Here is a 22748-nt window from a genome sequence, read left to right as displayed (position 1 = left end):
GTCAAGGTTGTGCTATGCAAATAAATCAAGATGATCCTTGCCATTAGGTATTCCCAACGACACCAGAATATATTAGCAAAGGAGGGCGCAGATCTCCGCTGAAAGGACTAAATAGGTGGAGAAGGACTTGATCTTAGTGCTTTTAATAGGCATCAACTACCATATATTGCTTAACCTCCTCATTAGTTTCGATAAGCTGATTATAATTTCTAGTTAAAAGGAATTCGCTCTCACCTTAGTTGTGCTAAGTCGCATGTGATGTTCTCGTGCTATTCGGCGAAATGGAAGTGAACAAAAACAGTGCAAGCGTCTCGGTGCAAATTTATTTGCACTTAATTAGAGCATTTTAATGAGGTTTCAAACAAGCGCTAATATAGTAAACACAACAACAAAAAACCAAATTTGGACACTCATTGTAAGTTTTGCATTTAGAAACAGTTCAAAGCATGCTATAAATCGTAGGCAAATGGGCATTAGGAGCAGCGCCGGCTCTACCATATACGCGAACTACGCGACCGCCTAGGGCACCAAGTTCTAGGTGGCACCAAATTCGATAAACACTTTTGTGCAAAAAAAAAAGAAATTTTGTAGGGGCCCTATATTTAGTTTCATTAAAAAAAATTAAATTTTCACCTTAATTATATTTTACAACACAACTTGCCTGGTCTCATGCCCAATTTAGTATTTTGTTGACGATACCAATATCGGTTGCGAGTGGCGAGCGTAGCTTTTCGAAACTGAAATTAAAAAACGTAGGCTTGTCGGTTTACATTGCTATCAATAGCAGGAAATTGCGCAAAAATTAGATTTAAGTAATATTATATAAACTTTCTCTGAGTTGAAGGCGCGGAAAATGAAGTTTTAGTAAACTCTTTTAAGATAATTAAAAATACTTTTGTGTGTTATGTTTTCAATATTTTGTTAAAAAAAAATATATTTAATATGCAAAAGAAATATTTTTTTGTTTTATTGACACTAAGTTTGAATTTAATATTTCTGATCTCTAATTTCTTTCTATAAATACGGGGGAAAGGGGCCGCAAATAATAACTCGCCTAGGGCCCCAAATTCTCTTGAGCCAGCCCTGATTAGGAGACGTGCAACTGGCAGGCACTAGTCAACAGTAAGTTGTTGGCTTTTGTTGATTGCTCACCATTGATTGGTATTTGATGATTGGCCTGCCACCAGCGTTCACCGGCTTTTCAAGCCCACTTGAACAGATTTTGCGCGACGCCAATCAACTTGATTACAAAGTGTAACTAATACTCATATATGTGTGTATGTATGAATTTATGTATATGCTTAAATGAATTATGTGAAAAGGTGTCAATTGGCATACGATAAGATCATGTTTACAGATCAAGCAACGAGGCGATCAACTATACTGGCATTTAGTCCAATTCACGAAAAAACTATAATTTAAAGTCTTCAAAATATTTATTGTAATTTGTAAGTGCGAAACCGGTTTCTGTTTAAACTTCAACCGCAAAAAAATTTGTTAATTTGTTTACATTTAAATGCAAATTTTCATGAAATTGCATAATCCTTTGTTATTGTGATAAATACCATTCCAATCAAATATTAGATCTTATGCAGATCCTCGGTTTTTTCTTGCCGTGCATAAACTATCCCGAAGGCTTGGCCTTTTCATTCAATCGTTTTATCATTCAAGTTATGCAATATTCAACAAATTTACTTTCCCTTTCAAGCAGAAAATTTAAGTTTCATTAAACTCGTTAAAGAAAAAGTGAAAAATTCAAAGTCGATTGTTGAAATTAAATGCAAAACTGGTCACTGAAAATTATAGCCTCGTAAAAGTTTCGTCTACCAAATATCTGAAATCATCAATTTGCAAATCGCATAAAAATCATTGAAGCACGTAATTTCATTTCACTGAAAACATGATCACTCACCCCACACCCCTTCATGTTATTTGGTCATTAGCATTTAGCCAGTAAAAGGTAATAAAACAACAACAAATATGTTATGAACAAGTTAGTGTCCAAAAATTGTTATTTGCTTGTGGCGTTTAAGGTGGCATGCCACAGTTGGAGTAGCAACAGCAATGCAGCTAAAGCAACAAAAACTAAATCAATAAATAAACTGACTTTGGAGCGCACATTTTGCTTTTATTTATTTGTTTGTGTGACTGCGATCAATGCACATTAGGGTGCCGCAAGAAGAAAAATAGCAACTTTTCCATTGGAGTCATAGAGTTTCCTATGTTTAAGGAACTCAGTTAGAAGATTACTGCAATTATCAAATTTTACATACGAATTTTCTTTAATTACTACGAAAACCGATTTTCCTCAGGCTACATATGGATGTGCACTAGACTGGCTGAGTGCCCATACGAAACAAACAATTTCCAAAAGCCTACATTTGAAGCTTATGTTGAGAGGGGGTCTCTAACATTTATAAAAATTTTTTTATATCGACCTTTGAAACTACATCCGGGGACGCCCACACATGCAGACATACTAAGTAAAATATTCACGTACTGTCTTTAAAAAGTTGCGCAGTTAAGCATAAATCGACTAGATGACTCCACCTCACACCCTCCGCTATAACAGCTGAGGAAGTCCTGAAAATCCAATTACTGTCCCTTTGTCCGCCAATATCTACTCCAATCATCATTAAGAGATAGGAGTTGATAAACGCAAGTAGTTGCGCTCAATGCTTGGCATCAACAACCGGCTAGAGGAATATCGACACCTTTATTTACATATTTCAAAGTATATCATTGCTACAAGTAGAATAAGGAGTTCTCGAAAGCTGGAAAGTGGTAGTGTAAGTTCAGCGTTTCCTTAGCTGAACCAAGGATCACCTTTCCAGGAGAATACTGCTGGTGGTAAGCCTTATTTCACGGTATTTGCATCCATCTTCGGTCGGGCTAAGAAATCCCATGACAATTTCCCTGGCATGCATAGAATATTTATCGAAAGTAGCTAAATGGGATCGCGACCGAGAAGATTATGCTCGACCGCACAGTTTTGAAGCCTATCCCTTTACCTGAGTGTCCGAGTAGACATGACACCTAAACTCCCACCTGACCTCTTTATTATCGAATACTAAACAAAACAATAAAAAAGAAGTGTGACCCCTTTATCAGTTTGACAACCGATTGAGGACCTGTTTCGGTGGACCTGCTTTACAACAAGCTTGTTGTTAATGGCTCCCTATTAATGCTACTGCGTTAGCATAGATCGATCAGGCGTGCCATCGGTTTTAGCAAGAACGGCGGTAGGCTGATCAGTCTAGCATTAAACTATCTTCCTCTCGTAATGAAATTTATTTTGATCATGTTCCATAATCTGAGACTGCGCAGATTTCGTTCGTTTTTTAATCGAATGAGTGATATTTTGCAAAGTTTTTAACTCAAAAAATTGAATTATTCGCACCACGAAGAATATTTATAGGTCTTTTCGAAGCCAACCATAGTCGCATAAGACGTATTATTATTAAATATTTCAGAAATTCCTCCTATACTGGGAGTCCAAGCTAAGGACTTTTGATTTTTTAACGGTGTCATGTCACCTTTTTGCTATACTGCGTATGTTTCTTCGATTGCTTATGTTCTTTGGTTTGGTCCAGAAGCCTGCTTCCTTGGATAAATAAGTTATTATCTAGACAATCTTATGTCACAACCAACTTAGTTCATTTTACAAATATTTAAACACGGATATCTTATTGTAATTCATTATAAATACACTCAGTAAACACTTCAATATTACTTTGTTCGTACCACAAAAAGGTAAATAAGTTTTCCAATTACAATGTCTATTTACCGCCCGCACACCACCGATATTAAAACAAAATGCATTCCTTGGCAAATAGTTAAATGCTTTGACACTGATTGCTACAGATGGAACTGGTGAGCGTGTCGTTGACTATAATAACTTTGAAAAATTATCGGCAAATTGCCAGAAGTTATTTAAATTCGTAAACAAATAAACTTAAGCGAGAGACAATGTAATGGAAAATTGCTTCTGCTGGCAACAATTTGTCGTGCACTTGCAAGTCAGTTCGGGCGTTTTGATGTCGCATTCAAATTAAAATGAATAAATTATGTAATGGATAATAGTCATGATGAAAATATGAATTACTTTTAAGAGTAAGCAAATTTATTTTAAAATTCTTAATTGAATTTACATCTCGACTCTTGTCGTAAAAGCGACTGTTGTAATTAAAGATATTTAAATTAAAAATAAAAAATAAAAATCTCACACAAAATGGTGTTGCCACTGGGGAAGTCTTTAAAATAATGCCCACTTTTTCATATTTATGGAGATATGCCAATACGGACATCAAACGAAAGGTACTTTAAACTGCTCAACAAATTTTTGTTTAATTTTTTGTGTATATAGGGTGTCATATTCTAAGACTTTCTAATGTGATGGCAACACTGTCTTCTAAAGGTTGCCACCTACTTGAATTTTTGGTTAATTTGAATGGGAAATTCCAAAATGGATGTCAAACGAAAGATACTTTACGTCGTATTTTAATAGAAATAGAGTTGCCACCTACAATTATTTTTATATATATATTTCTCATTGTATAAAGAAGGTCGGCCAAGATCTGATTTGAGGTATATCCCGCATTGTATTTTGAAGAAATATTGTGTATAGATAACATTCACATTTCAAATTTTCCACAGAAGTATCCGTATAGTTTTTCAATACAAATATTTTTAGTAGGGTTGCCACGCAAATTACGGGAAACCCTATGCACATGTGGAGCATTCCATGCCAACGCGTTCTATTGCTAATTTTGCACCCTTAGAGAAAAGTTTCTATAGATGCTGTTATTTAAATTTTTTTTCAGCCAATATTTAAAAATTTGTCTGCTTTGTGTAATTTAAATTTATTGTTTTTTTGTTCATTCAAAGAATAAATAAAATAATTTTTATTTTATTTTTATGTTATTTAAAGTCAACAACAGACACAACGCGGTCGACTACTAAAAATAATATAATTCAATAACAAAATATTTGTAAATTTAAAAGCTAACATTAGGATTAAATACATAAGAACTTTAAAAATTAAATTCAACTCTAAACAAAAACAGAATTAAATTTGTTGTTATTTTAATTAACAATCAGGTCAGATATGAGAGTATTGAATTATGCAAAGCAGTAAAAGAGTATTCCATGCTGATATAATTATACAAATCATTATAGTGCGAGCACCAATTCCGCAAAGGATTATTTTTAGCAAAATTTTGTCGGCAAGTTGATAGGTGGAAGGGCACATAGTGTGGATTATACTTCGATTTTTTTATAAAACAAATCAATGTTAGGGCGAGACTTTTAGTTGAACCTCAAACACAGTAAAGTTGCGTTGGGCGAACTTCTCTTTACAATTAAGGAGGGTTCGATGTGGTTTTAAAACATTAGCCATGGCTGATCTGAAAGAAAGGATTCTGGAAAAGTTTTAATTTTTATTGGTACAGTTATTCAAACAAAAAATTTCGATTCTTTTTGTATTATTGGATAAAGTTCTAAGCCGTGGTTTGCAGGGTGGTCTCCCGGTGAAGAAATCAGAGTTTAAGAAGCACTGTTCTCCTTACAGTAGGATACAGATATTGCTTTACTTTTTTAATTCGGTGTTAATAATTTTGGTTGATTAAAAGTACCTTATAAAATTAAAAATTTCCAAACCATAATTTTGTTGAGGTGGCAATGCTTTTTCAGCATTTGAAAAATTGTATCCGTAATTGTGATGTCAAGTTTGTCAAAGCACGATAAAAACACTTACAAGGGTATAACCTTTCTCTCTTCTGGTCGGCCATTATTTATTTTTTGAAGTTTTTACGCAATATCTAATATATAAAATTCTTCTGTCACGGTTTTAGAGGCTTAACTCCTCCGAAACGGCTGAACCGATTCTCATGCAATTTTGTGAGCATATTGGGTAGGTCTGAAAATCGGTCAACGTCTACCTTTTTTCGCTACGTGCCTAGGGTCTTGAGATCAAAACGTGGACACGGGTACCTCTAGAATGTGTTTATACAATATGGATATCAAATAATAACTGTTGATGAGTGCTATAGTACAGGAACATTTTCATACAACTGGGAGGCTATGGTCTCGAGATATAGCCTAAAACGTGGACCCGGGTACCCCTAGAATGTGTTTATACAATATGGATATCAAATGAAAGCTGTTGATGTGTGCTATAGTACAGGATAATTTTCATACAACTGGGAGGCTAGGGTCTCGAGATATAGCCCGAAACTTGGAAAAGGGTACCCCTCGATTGTGTTTATACAATATGGATATCAAATAATAACTGTTGATGAGTGCTATAGTACAGGATAATTTTCATACTACTGGGAGGCTATGGTCTCGAGATATAGCCTAAAACGTGGACCCGGATACACCTAGAATGTGTTTTTACATTATGGATATCAAATTGAAGCTGTTGATGTGTGCTATAATACAGAGTAAGTTTTATACCGCTGAGTGACTAGGGTCTCGAGATATAGGCCAAAACATGGACCCGGATACCCCTAGAATGTGTGTGTATTATGGATATCAAATTAAAGCTGTTGCTGAGAGCTCTAAAGTTCATTGTGATATTCGATTTAGTCGCATCAACCTGGTAAAACTGATAAATATGCATGCGAAGCCGAAATAAAGACCAGAATTAATAATACCCACATACCTATTTACATACGTCCTATTCGATTTGCCTGAAATTTCGTATATAAATTTGCCTATATTAGTATTTACGATGCTTTTTTCCCGGAAGTAAACCAGAGACGGACTGGGACTGGGATTGGGACTAGGACTGGGACTGAGACTGAGACTCGGAGTGGGACTGGGACTGAGATTCGGGATGCGACCGGAACAAAATACATACCACCCTCTGGGACTGGCAATAAGAGATGAAGAAAAAGGAGAAAAACTTGAGAGAAGAGAAAAGAGAGAAGGAGATAGAATGAGACGAAGATGGAGATAAAGCGAAAAAGACAGAGGGAGGAGTGAATAAAAAGATTAGGAAAAAGTGTAGAGGGGTAGGGCAGAGTTAGACGGAAAAAGCGTATTAAAATGTATGCAGATAGGCCAAATTTAGGGCAGAACAACGTCTGCCGGGTCTTCTAGTAATATATAAAAATCAATCTACAAACAAAAGGAAATCAAAAAATTAACAAAATAAAATATTCAAATTTGTTTTGTTTATTTAGAAAAAACATATATATGCATATGTGCAATTGAGAAATTTAAAAATTTTTTATTGCGGGAACGTCAACAATGCCAGAAACGGTTACACCTTGTAAATGTTTTTATCATGCGTTAAAGTGGTACTAACAGTTATAACATCAACTATTATTAATTTCTTTTAGTTGTTTAATTTTCTAAAAATTAAAAAAGAATTAAAAATATAATGTCGTGAGCTAAAGAGTTACGTCCTGTCTCACAACACCGTGAAATTGGAGTGAAAACATCATTGTTTAAGTACAAAAGTCGAAAAAATTGTGAAGCTTTTGTACATAATTTGTTTGAATTAAATTTGTTGTTATTTTAATTAACAATCAGGTCAGATATGAGAGTATTGAATTATGCAAAGCAGTAAAAGAGTATTCCATGCTGATATAATTATACAAATCATTATAGTGCGAGCACCAATTCCGCAAAGGATTATTTTTAGCAAAATTTTGTCGGCAAGTTGATAGGTGGAAGGGCACATAGTGTGGATTATACTTCGATTTTTTTATAAAACAAATCAATGTTAGGGCGAGACTTTTAGTTGAACCTCAAACACAGTAAAGTTGCGTTGGGCGAACTTCTCTTTACAATTAAGGAGGGTTCGATGTGGTTTTAAAACATTAGCCATGGCTGATCTGAAAGAAAGGATTCTGGAAAAGTTTTAATTTTTATTGGTACAGTTATTCAAACAAAAAATTTCGATTCTTTTTGTATTATTGGATAAAGTTCTAAGCCGTGGTTTGCAGGGTGGTCTCCCGGTGAAGAAATCAGAGTTTAAGAAGCACTGTTCTCCTTACAGTAGGATACAGATATTGCTTTACTTTTTTAATTCGGTGTTAATAATTTTGGTTGATTAAAAGTACCTTATAAAATTAAAAATTTCCAAACCATAATTTTGTTGAGGTGGCAATGCTTTTTCAGCATTTGAAAAATTGTATCCGTAATTGTGATGTCAAGTTTGTCAAAGCACGATAAAAACACTTACAAGGGTATAACCTTTCTCTCTTCTGGTCGGCCATTATTTATTTTTTGAAGTTTTTACGCAATATCTAATATATAAAATTCTTCTGTCACGGTTTTAGAGGCTTAACTCCTCCGAAACGGCTGAACCGATTCTCATGCAATTTTGTGAGCATATTGGGTAGGTCTGAAAATCGGTCAACGTCTACCTTTTTTCGCTACGTGCCTAGGGTCTTGAGATCAAAACGTGGACACGGGTACCTCTAGAATGTGTTTATACAATATGGATATCAAATAATAACTGTTGATGAGTGCTATAGTACAGGAACATTTTCATACAACTGGGAGGCTATGGTCTCGAGATATAGCCTAAAACGTGGACCCGGGTACCCCTAGAATGTGTTTATACAATATGGATATCAAATGAAAGCTGTTGATGTGTGCTATAGTACAGGATAATTTTCATACAACTGGGAGGCTAGGGTCTCGAGATATAGCCCGAAACTTGGAAAAGGGTACCCCTCGATTGTGTTTATACAATATGGATATCAAATAATAACTGTTGATGAGTGCTATAGTACAGGATAATTTTCATACTACTGGGAGGCTATGGTCTCGAGATATAGCCTAAAACGTGGACCCGGATACACCTAGAATGTGTTTTTACATTATGGATATCAAATTGAAGCTGTTGATGTGTGCTATAATACAGAGTAAGTTTTATACCGCTGAGTGACTAGGGTCTCGAGATATAGGCCAAAACATGGACCCGGATACCCCTAGAATGTGTGTGTATTATGGATATCAAATTAAAGCTGTTGCTGAGAGCTCTAAAGTTCATTGTGATATTCGATTTAGTCGCATCAACCTGGTAAAACTGATAAATATGCATGCGAAGCCGAAATAAAGACCAGAATTAATAATACCCACATACCTATTTACATACGTCCTATTCGATTTGCCTGAAATTTCGTATATAAATTTGCCTATATTAGTATTTACGATGCTTTTTTCCCGGAAGTAAACCAGAGACGGACTGGGACTGGGATTGGGACTAGGACTGGGACTGAGACTGAGACTCGGAGTGGGACTGGGACTGAGATTCGGGATGCGACCGGAACAAAATACATACCACCCTCTGGGACTGGCAATAAGAGATGAAGAAAAAGGAGAAAAACTTGAGAGAAGAGAAAAGAGAGAAGGAGATAGAATGAGACGAAGATGGAGATAAAGCGAAAAAGACAGAGGGAGGAGTGAATAAAAAGATTAGGAAAAAGTGTAGAGGGGTAGGGCAGAGTTAGACGGAAAAAGCGTATTAAAATGTATGCAGATAGGCCAAATTTAGGGCAGAACAACGTCTGCCGGGTCTTCTAGTAATATATAAAAATCAATCTACAAACAAAAGGAAATCAAAAAATTAACAAAATAAAATATTCAAATTTGTTTTGTTTATTTAGAAAAAACATATATATGCATATGTGCAATTGAGAAATTTAAAAATTTTTTATTGCGGGAACGTCAACAATGCCAGAAACGGTTACACCTTGTAAATGTTTTTATCATGCGTTAAAGTGGTACTAACAGTTATAACATCAACTATTATTAATTTCTTTTAGTTGTTTAATTTTCTAAAAATTAAAAAAGAATTAAAAATATAATGTCGTGAGCTAAAGAGTTACGTCCTGTCTCACAACACCGTGAAATTGGAGTGAAAACATCATTGTTTAAGTACAAAAGTCGAAAAAATTGTGAAGCTTTTGTACATAATTTGTTTATCAGCGGCTGTCAAAGTGTCATTTTTTGCCGTTATATTCGCTTTTTGCACTTGTTGCAACCAATGCACTCAATTTAAAAAACCTTCTAAACATATTTCAACCTTGTCGTTTGTGTTGTTTTTGCATTCTAACAGTCATATCATTCACGCTTAACCGTTAAAATTTGCACACACAAAAAAGAATAAAAAATATTATGCTTCGAAAAATTTCATTTGTATTTAACACGGCATCGAGTGCATTCGTCGCTCAAAATTTAACGCCCACTTGCACTTTGCTGAAAAACTTCGACTTTTTCATTGAACGTAGAAATATTTTTTTTTTTTTTTGGTGTTAATAATTTTTTTTAAAATTTTTTATTCTTTATTGCATATTTTTTTCGGAATTTAATGTGAATGAGCTGACTTGCTATGCGTTGGCCGAAAAGGTGATAAAAACTGGTCAGAATAAAATGTAAAGTTAAGAATTTGGAGCGGAAATGCAGATTGAGTAATTGAGCAGCCCACACACAAGCCAAAGTGATAGAGCGTTGCATGGTTTTCATAGGAATTGCATAGATTTAAAAAAAAAATATCTTAAAAAACCCGCTTTTTATAGCGCAAAAATGCAGATCAATGTTTTTTAAAAAAGATAAATAAATAAATACATGAGTAGCCGAACAAAACAATTCACGCAGTGACGTCGTTATTTGTGATGGCACTGTTGCTGCTGCCGCCGCACAGTGGGACATTTGGGACATTTTTTTGCAGTCATAAAACTACTTTCAGGTACGACGCGTATTCTACGCAGCTCTTTTTTTAGGCAGTATATTCTTAATTATAGATTGTTATGTGAGTGGTAGTAAATATTACGTGCCTGTTCCTCAATGCCTTTTATCTCAGTTACCCACTTTAGTACATTCCGCGGTCGGCATGAAACTATTTTTTAGGAAGAAATTTTAAGTAGCACCCGGCAAATTAGCTAAAAACTCCTCACTTAAAAACACAACGCTTTTAAGTTAATTGAGATATATATTCCCCTTCCCGATGAACAAAAATTATTCTATATAAATCCTTCGTCCTGCCCCCTGATGTATCTGGCCCGTTATCATGGACTGTGTCAAGAAAAGATGGAAGTGCCCTTGGCGAATTCGAGAGAAAAGTTCTTCGGAAGATTTGTGACCCTGTACATGATACTAACGGCGTACTTCGACGGAAGTTAAATTCAAATTAACGTAAAAGTGGGCATAGTAGAAGACATTGCTATCTAGGTAATGTTATGCGAGTTTGATGCTGTCTATTAGGGTTAGTTATCGCAAAACAGGGATAATGATGATGTATCAGATAAGTATAAATATTTTTCTTTCTCAAGATCTATGTATTTATAGCCGAAAAACTTGTGATTTAAAGTCAACTGCTTTCGAAATTCCTCACTGTGTGCCCATTGTAGTAAGCGAGTGATATTTGGTTTTATTGGCAAAACGATGCGTCCCTTGAGTCCACACATGGGCAAGCAGCGGCTGAAGCCAACTAACATTTAGTGGGGCTAAATAGAATGCTGGCGTATTTGGGAAGAGATTTCCAAACATAAATGCTAACTACCACTCAATATTTCAAGTATATATATGTATGTACACATATATATATAAGTATTGTACACATATGAGTTTTAATTGCTGTAGCTATCACCATCGCGACCTGCAACTGATGTCTCTTGTCACGTCGCGAAGCGTTGAGATCCATAGCTTCCAAATAGCTGCTGTTGAACTTCTGTATGATGTTGCTACTGGCGATTGACCACAGGCGGTGTTGTTGCCGCCATTGCTAAAATGGATTGTGTGGCTCATAACATGACAGTTGTTTGTTGCCTAAAAATGGCTAAGTGCTTGACCAAATGCAGACGTTGCCAGCTATAGTGAGTAAGTACGGGTATTGCACAGAAACATTTGTGCACGCGTTCAAGCATGTGTGTGTGTGCAATTGTATTTTATAAATTTATACAATTGCGTATAACCCGTAAATGCTCTTTATTTTCTGAACAGCAGCCATATGAAGAATACTTGTACCAATATTTTACGGACATATGAGTACGAGGCTCAGTTGGCAATAATAGTCACAGCAACAACGACAACAAAAATAAAGGCAATGACTTCAATAACAAACACAGTAAGACAACATCTTTTGTAGCTGAATTTTGTTTTGACGTGAGTCCGTTGTACCGTGGTGCATGATGATGTTGATGCTCGTTAACTGCCAACCTCCACCTTACATCCCGCCTCTTCTTGTACTTTACAGTTTAGCCGTCAGTATGGCAGACCGTTTGGCATGCTGACCCGTCTTCCAGCGCTCTATCCTTCTTTTGAGCTCTACGAATTCCTACCTACTTGTATGTAGCTTGCTACGGCCATGTGTGAGAGAAAATTTTACCAAATCGGACGTGCGTGCTATTTCTACTGATTCGTACATTATGGAAATATGTCGCGGAGTAACAGCATTGAGAAGGCCATTGTACAAACCCATAAACGATATGTTTTCTAGGCGTACTTTATGTTGGAAAGAAAGAAAGAAGTCGCACAAATAATATTTCATTTTGTAGCACGACAGCTTCAGCGTGTTGTGAAACAATACTTAAGTGATTCGTTTGTACCTTTGTTACCTGAAGCTGGAATCTTAGAATTGAATATACTACAAGATTCAATAATGAGTCTAAATACAATGTCGAGGAAAATGTTTGCTTAGGTATTCATTTCCTGTACATACAAACAGTCAAGAGGTTCTATTTCTAAAACTAAATACTTAAAACCCAATCCCGATATAATAAAATTCTACGATTTTTGAGGAACAGCGTGATTTGCAACTGTGAATTACCAGTCACATTGATATTTACCAGTGACTTTAACAGAACAGTGCTATGCTATGTAGCAATATACATATGTATGAAGCAGTTGCAGCTTACTTCGAATATAAAGTAATAGAAAGAGTACAAATCACAGGCTCATTGGTTCAAATTTTCACAGCTAATTGTTGCTGAGACGAAAGTTTTCATTGGGTCTGTGATTGCTTTTATTGATAATAATCATTGCGAACGAGACGCAGATGTCGCCACAGTCACGATGATTTCATGAAAGCTGTCGTTGCGATTTACTGTGATCCATTTTTAGGTTGAACAAAGTCACTTACCTCTAGTAAGTTTTCTCAAAGAATTCATGGATTCGCCTCACACATCTATTTCAGAGGCCTTTTACCTGTTTCAACAAGGGATGTTCAGATGCACGAAAAAGTTCGGTCGTCTCATCCTCAAGGAAAAAAGGGCAGGTTATGATTACAGTCATGTGTTTGTGTGACAGCCTGTCAGCAATCCCATATGGTGTGGACAGTCCCGTATTCTCTCAGAGCACATTCTGGCCAACTGTTCTGGCATATCATTCCCAGAATGAAGAATACTCCCCTCGAAAAAAATATAGATTTCGTCACCATTTTGTTCAATAAAAACGTTGACGCCTGACATTGAAATCTCATAAAATACTCTGAAATTTTTGACACCGGGTTCAGCATTGCGATTTAGCCATTGAAATATCGCTAAGGGGTCTATATTGCATGCCCCAGCTATGTATATCGAACCAGTTCCTTTAGGACGGTTTAGTCCCTTGTTCTTTGAAGTGGAGGAAAGTTGGTAGTATAAAATTTGATTATGGACTTTGCACAGTAAAACAAAAACATGATAAGTTGTTCAGAATCAAGTGAAATTAGCGTTAGGTATCATGAATTTCTTCCCACCATTTACAAATGGGAATCAGAAGAATTTGTGGTCGATTTAAAATTATTTTAATAAAAACGATTCTTCTTATTTAACAACTAAACCAACTCATTCAAAAGGTCACGCTGAATATAAACCCACATTTACTTTCAATTTCAAGCCAAATCCAAAATATCTAATGAATTAGTTTTCTTTCAAAAAAAAACAAATCCTATATTTACCGCCGGCATTTAAAGTACAATGGCGCTAACTCTTAAGTGCCAATTAAAATTTAATAACAAGTCATCAAACTGCTAAGTTTTTTAATGTTTGGCGTTGCCTGCGATATTTTGTGAAACTTAAAAAAGTAATATTCAGAAGGTGTGATCAATTAGCTTTTAGCGCTGATGAGTTTTTGTGCCGCCTTCAAGTAAGGAGAAAATGAAAAGTCACGTCACGCTCATATTCACATCGGCCGTTACGCCTCATTTAGCCCAAATATGTCATGGATAGGAATATAAGTTTTTATTAGTTGGCTTTTATAATTCAAAACTAGGGCATCCAAATAGTCGTGGAGGTAGAATGAGTAGATATGTGAACATTATGTATGTATGTAAGTATATATAGGTACATGCAAGTGATATAAAGGTAAATGATATCAGAATTTCAATTTTTAATGGTTTTTTTTATGATATAAGCCTTTATCGACTCAATGATTGTTATCGGAATTACAATAATTGTAGATATCAACATTTGCGCAAATTGAATATTCGAAATTCGTCAAAGTGCTCTTGTTCATTGTAACAGCACAAATGTGTGACTTTGTTTTGTTTACGAGTGTTCATCGAATTAGCAAAACAGTGAAATCGTTTGTTTGCCCATAAACAAATAGCTATTAACATTATCTGGATTTACAATACATTTTCAGATGAGTAATAGCGGTAAGCTTTCAGTAAAAAAAAAAGCTGGATATAAGTCTCTCTTCATAGTGATATGGCTTGGAGTCATGGACGGTGCGAAAAAAATAAAAGTCTTCCAGAAGATTTATGATCCTATCCGTGATGCCGACGGCGAGTGTTGAAAGAGGTTTCATGGTGAGCAGGCTCTGGGCTTTATGCAGATATGATCATAGAGCAACGAATATTAGCCTAAACGATTCGCTAGTTAGGTTATATTATACATATGGAAGATGTGCCCCAAGAAGCGTACCTTCATATCTTCATCCGCATTTTGCAGCAAAGGCTGCGTAGATTTCCACAGATTTGTGAGAAGGGGGGAAAGAACACTTGATTTCGCAAAACAGGGATGACGTTCGTGAATTGCTACGCAATGACCAACTTTGTCTAGGTAGCCGCGATTCCAATGCTACTTTCTTTTACTTTTTAAAGCTGCTGTTTTTTCTTTGGTAAATATACAAGTTACCTTAAGGTATAAATTGAATTTTAGTTTCTCATATAAAAATTTAAATGCAGCCAAATTTTAAAAAAATGTATAGTTTTTCTGAGATTTGGAAAGCGAAGTGATCTTCTTAAATAGCCTAGTAATCTCTAGTCTCACCCGTCACGCTTAGAAAATGGTAATTTTTCGTGTAATTTACACAACTCAGTTTATATTTCATTAGCTTCATATCAAGTGAGTATTTGCCTTTCAATTTTAAAAGATCTGTAAGTACTAGTTAAAGATAAATTACTCAAAGTTTGAGTCAGAGTCGAGTCAAAACTTCCCACCAGTCATTAAAGCACGACCCAGATACATAATGCAAGTTGCGAAGAAAATAACGGAATTTATATTTTTCTTTCCCATTGCTCGAATAAAAAAACTGACGTTGTATCGATTAGACAGACTGGACAGACTGTACGCGACCACGGATTTTCAGAACAATTCCGCTTAATTCGCCATTAACTCCATGAAGATTTTAAGTACTGGAGTGACTATTTTTTTCACTCCCCGGCCAAGGGCTGTCATTCCACAATAACTTTGTTAAATTCGCCATTAATTCCATGGAATCAAAGCTTTTCATGGGAATGTCGTTTCCTTTTTTCAACGCATCTCTAACGGCTATTTATTAAATTAAAGACCGCTAATAATTTTGACTCAAACTCTAATACTCTTATTGACTTTCTCAGATGGCAACAAATATCATTTCACTTTCATCATTATTTTTATTTGGATTCAACAATAAACCGCATTTCGCTTATGCCATTCACTCTTTACAGCAATCAACTCAACGCATTTTCGTCATTTTGAAGTATGCAATTAATTCGTTTTATAGTTTCAAAAATTTCTTGTTTACCCCTTAAACGCGCATTGCTTCAACACATTTGCCATTGTCTTTCCTATTCAAACATTTGTTTGTCTCCGACACTTGAGTGCAGATGTCGTTTGTATTGCATCATTGCAAGAGTTTTATCGAATTCTATTGATCTTCAAATGGCAGGCAACAAAACAAAAATTGCATTTGCCCGCGGTTACTTTCCTTTTTCATTACTTTTACTGTTACCCCTCAGCCTTTTATAGTCAATAGAAAATTAGTTACGTTTGGATGTTTGAAATTTTGGCAGCTGTTATTTGAGCATCTGCATGTCGGTTTCAATTTTTTTTGTTGCCTTTTGCTGAATCTATTTTGAAATGCAAAGGAAGTCCTTGCGGGGCGGTGAAATATGACTCGTGTTACGCGTCAATTATTGTGGCACGAAATAACTAAAATTAGCAGAATGCCAATAGGGAAGGGTAACTGAAAAGGGTGCTACCGGAATTGTGGTATACCAAAGTAGATGAATTAGATGTAAAGTATTTACCTAAATACGCATTAAAATTTGAGCATTTACATAATTGGGTAAACATGAAATAATTAGTGGTGTTGTCATTTCTAAAAAAAAAAATGCATATTTGATAAGCCAACATTGTCAAGAGGCGGCATTTTGAAGTGCAATTTTAGTTTGATGCAAAAAAACGTTAATTGTAAAAAATTCTTAAAATGAATATCCCAAATACGTCCGGATATTGACAAGTACAACCGTTATTACTAGATACGGGTTCTTTTTGTTAGACGAGATTAAAACTATTTTCCTAAGAAAAGCTTTTTTGACAAAAGTACTTATCTAACACTAAAATGACGCATCATGCCCGGCTGTCACCGGAATGTCCACCAGCCTGTATTAGGAGTAGTGTAAGGAGTAAAAACTCTGACAGCATTGAAATGCCTGAGGAAGAAATGTTGTTGGCAACATACGGCGAGAATTTCAATAGGTCATTACATAAGCCCAATCCTGATATTCAGAATTCCGAAACATATAATCCAAACAGGACCAAATCCGACTGGATAACATCTTGACTCAAAACCCCGGCCAAATATGGACACAATTTAAAAAAAATTTCCTGAATTGTCACCCTTCGTCATACGTAAATATGTATTTCTAGCTTAATTCACAATGGCCCTAATCCCCCCTTATTCATAAAAAATAAGAGAGGTTTATAAAGCTTTTTAGAATGACATTTTCATACAAATTTCGAATTATAAAAGCTTTCTAACCTACTACAGACTGTCGAAAAACCGTGCCCCTGGAAATATGCGTTGTCTTGTCTGCAGTCCTTGACATCGGCTGAGAAAATTATGAATCGACTGCTCCACTCCTAATTCCGGCAGTTTCTGCAGAGGGAGCTTATTGGTATGCGCCACCGTCGTAGCGTCGATGAAATAGCGCAATTACCTGTGATGACAGCCGTAAGTACGCTCACTGCAGATTTGTTTACCTTGAGTGCAGATCCTGCGCTCGCAGACTAAGCAATAATAGTAGCATATGTTCTAGGAAGCTTTTAATTCTTGCGAAGAGACGGAGTTATTTTATAACATAAGTTCTGGTTTTTGATATGGATATGTATAAAAATGAAAAAAAAAAACAATAATTATCACAATAATTGTTGTTCTGGCCTTGAGCATTTCCTACCAAAGCCTTTGTCTAATTAGCGAAATACAAAGTGATTTATTTTGAAATGAAAACAAAGAAGCCCACAAACATACACAAGTATTCTTTACATACACCAATGCACATAACATAATTCCACTGTTGCATGTCTTTGTACAACCATGAGGTGCATGCAGTTCATGTGGCACGGCGACTACGACCCTACGTGACTTTATCGAGAATAATGTGCATTAAAAAGCCAAACCGGCAAGGCAGAGCCTCAGAGGACATACCACTTCTTGCATTACCTTGGCAGTGACATGAATTGCACTTTGTTGTTTACGTACAAAACATATACATATACAATATGTTTGTTTTGTGTATATGTTGACGACAAGGATATGCTGTGAAGGTCCTTGCTCCGAGCATAATAGAAATATATTGGGATCTTAGCGTTTGTAGCGCCATCTAGGTGACGCATGCGCTTAATTTGGACTCGGAGTTCATACAACGATACGGGCAGGTTATGCAACGGTTGTCTGGACAACCGAGTGATAGTAGTGACTTTACACCGTGGCTGTTCGTATCATTAAGCAAACGGAGGCGATATTTTTTTCGAAGCACTGCCGATGACTTCAGACTGCAATATTTGCAGAAGGAAAGCGCTTTGATTTAAGGCGAACAAATTTTAAAACAAAAAATGTTTTGTACTTTTGTAGTTTTTGTAATGAATTCACACAAAATAAGGTAATCATAGAGTTAAGTAGAAGACGATAATTATTACAACATGCCTGGAAATATAAGTTTGTCCAGTTGTGTACCAGCTTGAATTGTGTTTGTAAAAAAATCGATTCGATGTCTTCTTACGTCGCTACACTCCCTGCTGCACTTATACGTACTCGTACTCGTATTGATGGGATAAGGATACACAACGGAAGTGTTGTCTGAGTAGGTGAGCGTGAGAGTCGGTCAAATATTTTGTGTGTGATTAACTTCTTTTGAATGCAAGTGTGAAAGCCTATTGAAAGAATAATGCTTCCGCTTTTAATTGACTTATAGCATAAATCAATGTTTCAATTTGTGCTTCCTTTCTATCAGGTAATTACGCCACAGCGACACGGTGATGTATACATCTACAATTGGCCAGCAGGAACATCCTCAACAGTCAGCCAACATAGACACAGTCAGCCACATCAACAACAGCTCTATCAGAATCAACAGCAATCTTCACAGCAGCATCACTACAGCAACCAAAGTATATATCAAAATATCTCCATAATGTCAGCGGCGGCGGGGTCTGCTAACGGTAACGATTTCGAAACTTACGATACCCCAAAACCGCCTACCCCAGTCAACTACGATTGTCCCAAGAATATGTGTCGTACACCAACACAACTGCGTTTCGGCGATGCATTGCAACTGAATATGAAGGTTTGCTCGACGCCCATTCAAGAAGAGTCCTACGATGTGCCACGCCCACTTAACAATGCGTTAATTCAACATCAAAACACTTTGACGCCAAGTAGCTCGAATTCATCGCTGTTAACTAGCGATAGTTTGAGTTTATCCTTTTCATCATCGAATCGTTCATCGCTAGCGAACATGCCCGATTATGATGTGCCGCGTCGTAATCCATTGCCGGTTCGCGCCGTGCAACAGCAGCAAGAACAACTTTTGCTGCAGCAAAAACAACATCAGCCTTTGCAGATTATGAATGGCAGTGGTGTGAGCTTTGATTTTCCGCTTGCATCGAATGTGAATACACCGATCGCTGAGAAGACGTCGCCGAATGCCGCACTTATGGCTGCAGCAGCAACTAAGGAGTTACCGCTAGAATTGTGCTCGGCACTGTATACACTTGACAAACTACAAACAGAGGCAACAAATGCAATTACCAAGTAAGTACATGAACCAAACAACATGGAAAGAAAAAAATATTAATTTCCTATTTTACTTCTCAAGGTTGCTCTCGTTTGTCACACCCAGTTGGCGACAACGCGAAAAGCTAGAACCAGTATTGATGGATGTGAAATTGACTGCCGTTCGTTTACGCACCGCGCTGCATGACCTCAGCGAGTTTGGCGAAGGCACTTTGGGTAATGCTACGCGCTCAGAAGATCGCAATTTAGCATTGAAACTGCGTCCACATGTGCGCGCGCTGCGTGACGCTGATAAACTCATACACGACACCACGGAAACACTGGAAGCACAAGGCTGGACACTGGAACATCTAATGCGCAGCGATGAGAAATTCAAGAGCGTGAGTAAACCGCCCGATAGCCTCGATCAGCTTATAGCCTGTGCACAAACGCTTACCGAAGATGTGCGCCAAACCACTTCATTCATTCATGGCAACGCGTCTTTGCTATTCAAACGTAGTTTGCGTGAAAGTGGCGTTGAAGACGGCGCTGAGGGCGCAAAAAAAGGCGAACAAACACACCAAAATGAGGGCACAATGCACCGTAGCAGCTTGGAATGGGTGGAGGACTATGATTATGTTTCTTTTGAATCAAAAGATGCTGCAGCGAAAAAGAACTCTGCACTGCGTGATGCAATACCACCAAATTTGAAGAAAAACTTTGATACTGTTATTAAAGCTGCGGAGACAACGATTATGGCCGCTTCCAATGTGACGCCGACGACCCCGTCTGGCGCAAACAACACAGGTATTAAAAAACAAGAACTTACGTCAAAGGACAAGAAGCTAGTGTGCTACTACGCGGTACAAATATCCACACATATGGGAAATCTGCAACAAGCGATTGATTCTTTTCTGGAGACTGTGGAGAAGAATCAGCCCCCAAAGTTTTTTATTGCATATGGGAAATTTGTTGTGGTAAGCGCGCATAACTTAGTAACCATAGGAGATATTGTCCATCGTAATGTATCGAAGGTGGAGCTGCGTGAGAAAATTTTGCGTTGCACGGACGCTTTGTCCGATGCGCTGAAAACTTGCGTGCAGAAGTCAAAAAAGGCGGCAGCTCAATTCCCTAGTGTTACGGCGGTGCAGGAGATGGTTGACTCGGTTGTAGATATTAGTCATTTGGCAGCGGATCTTAAAATCGCTATGTTGCAGGCAGTTCAGCTAAGCTTATAAGGTGTATTGAGTTTGCAACCTAGCAGTTACTATCATGGACCAAACTTATTCTTGGAGACTGGAATACAAGTCCTGGATATGTGCGTGCAGTAAACTTGATTACTGAATATCGCTTCATTGTCAAAGACTTTAAAAAGTCTTCCAAACACATACGCAAACACACACACCTAAGATGAAATCCCAAAACTACTTATTTAGTATTTGAAAGTTTCGCAAAAGCGCTGCTTAAGTATTTAAATGTGCGTTAAAGCTTTACGCTTCCAGCAACTGTATTTAACGGTTATAAATAGCATATAACGGAAATTAAGAAGAAAAATAATCAATTTAAGCTGATTCCACGTCAAAGGTTCGGCAGTTCGATGGCCAAATTCATGTCGTTTAAAATGATATAACTAGACGATATTGTTTTAATCATAAAAATCGGCAGCTAGGAAGGGCTTTAGAATTTCTATTTTGGAAATGAGCGCAAAAATGTGCAGAGCAGGGTTGCCAGCTTACAGAAAACTTATTTAATTAGCTTGTCAGGGAAGAACTGTATCCAAGAGCAGTTTAAAAATCGAAAGCTAAATCTAATAATATGTAGACTCTTTACGGCAGTTAGAACTCAAAGCATTTTCCTGAAATTGGTGTCAATAAATCGAGGGCAGCGTTGACAGATACCGTACCACAAAGCGTTTTATAGGAACGCCCTGGCTTAGAAGACTATGAAAGTTGGAAAGTTCGGTTCGAGGTAACTTTCAATTTTGAAAATATTTACGAACAAACTGATAACACTTAGCACTTTCGTAGAGTTTGAAACAAAATTATAAGCAGTGAAATTTATTTTTAGGGAACCCAACTTGAACTCAATGCTACTTAGACCCTTTTTAATAGTTGAGGCTTTAATTTTAGAGCATTTATTTGAGATTTTCTTCACAACGTACTTCTCTGCCAATTCTAAAAAAATGTGTTGTAATGTGTAGTGTAGGCATCTTATCACAGCAAATAATTTTGGAACACCGATTTTAGAGATTTTTTCCGATAACGTCCCGTCTCGACCGCTCTGAAATTTAAAACGGTTGATCGAAATAGGAAACTGGCTGCCCAGATATTGTTTTTGGTTATACAAATACTTAGAAATAAAAATAGGAACTCTCAACAACCAGATTTTGACCAAATTGAGGAGCAGCGTGACTATAAAATCTTTCTCGAGAATATGGGCTTCAAATCTACGAGGCTATTTCAAAGCTATCGACCAACGTGGAATCCCTGGAATTGGTTTGTACAACAAGGCTGTCAAACGAGAACTTTAGCTGAAATGTGTGGTTGTTGTTGTAGCGATAAGGAAACTCTCCGAACCTACATTACGATATTCAAACCAGGCCCACAAATGTTGGTAGACTTCATGTTAATAGATTAAAATGAATAGGACCACAAAACTAAAAGTTACTTATTTACTTACTTAATTGGCGCTTAGCCGTCTAAACGGTTATGGCCGTCCAACAAGGCGCGCCAGTCGCTCCTTCGCTCCACCAACCGGCGCCAATTGGTCACGCCAAGGGAGTTTAAATCGTTTTCCACCTGGTCCTTCGGACCCCCTCTAGCCGCCCTCTAGCTCTGCTTCCATAGGCGGGTTCCGATAGAAACAATTTCTTGGCCGGATCATAATTTTAATTCGCTGGACTATGTTGATGTCTGCGTATAGCTCGTACAGCTCATCATTAAATCTTCTTCGGTACTTGCCATCGCCAACGCGTAGAGGCCCATAAATCTTTCGAAGAACTTTTCTTTCGAACACTCCCAAAGCCACTTCATCTGCTGTTATCATGTTCCATGCTTCTGCCCCATATAGCAGGACGGGTACGATAAGTGACTTGTAGAGTTAATTAAAAATTTCGGAAACTTGGATGAAGATTTATAAAAGCTTCTAAAATTTTCCGTAAATGTTTTGGAAATTGGTAAATTTAAAGACCCGAATAGTTCTAATATTTTTTCCGTAATCTGAATAACAAAAGAAAAGTGTTTCCAAGGAGTTTAACAAAACAAAATTTTAGAAAGTGGTCGGCAAAGGTGTGCAAATGCATTGAAATTACAATAACAATGACATTTATC

The 22748-nt window shown here is 36.8% G+C and overlaps 1 protein-coding gene across 4 annotated transcripts in view; it reads left to right on the top strand.

Moving 5' to 3' along the window:
• The window catches only part of p130CAS (Serine_rich_CAS and FAT-like_CAS_C domain-containing protein p130CAS), a 118034-nt gene extending 97058 nt beyond the window's left edge, over positions 1–20976 (top strand). For 3 of the 4 annotated variants that reach the window (XM_067790473.1, XM_067790474.1, XM_067790475.1), the window contains exons 4-5: positions 18659–19458; positions 19523–20976. In XM_067790473.1, coding sequence (XP_067646574.1) covers positions 18659–19458; positions 19523–20657 — 1935 coding nt within the window. In that variant the 3' untranslated portion in view covers positions 20658–20976. Of the gene's footprint in view, positions 1–18154; positions 18513–18658; positions 19459–19522 lie in introns of those variants that run through there. The other variant, XM_067790476.1, reaches the window with a different exon arrangement.
• Positions 20977–22748: the final 1772 nt, after the last annotated feature.

The sequence above is a fragment of the Eurosta solidaginis genome, chromosome 5 (assembly GCF_040869045.1).
Source record: "Eurosta solidaginis isolate ZX-2024a chromosome 5, ASM4086904v1, whole genome shotgun sequence".
Lineage (NCBI taxonomy): Eukaryota > Metazoa > Arthropoda > Insecta > Diptera > Tephritidae > Eurosta > Eurosta solidaginis.
The sequence above is the reverse complement of the archived record's forward strand: the minus strand, read 5'-3'. Positions and strand labels throughout refer to the sequence as shown.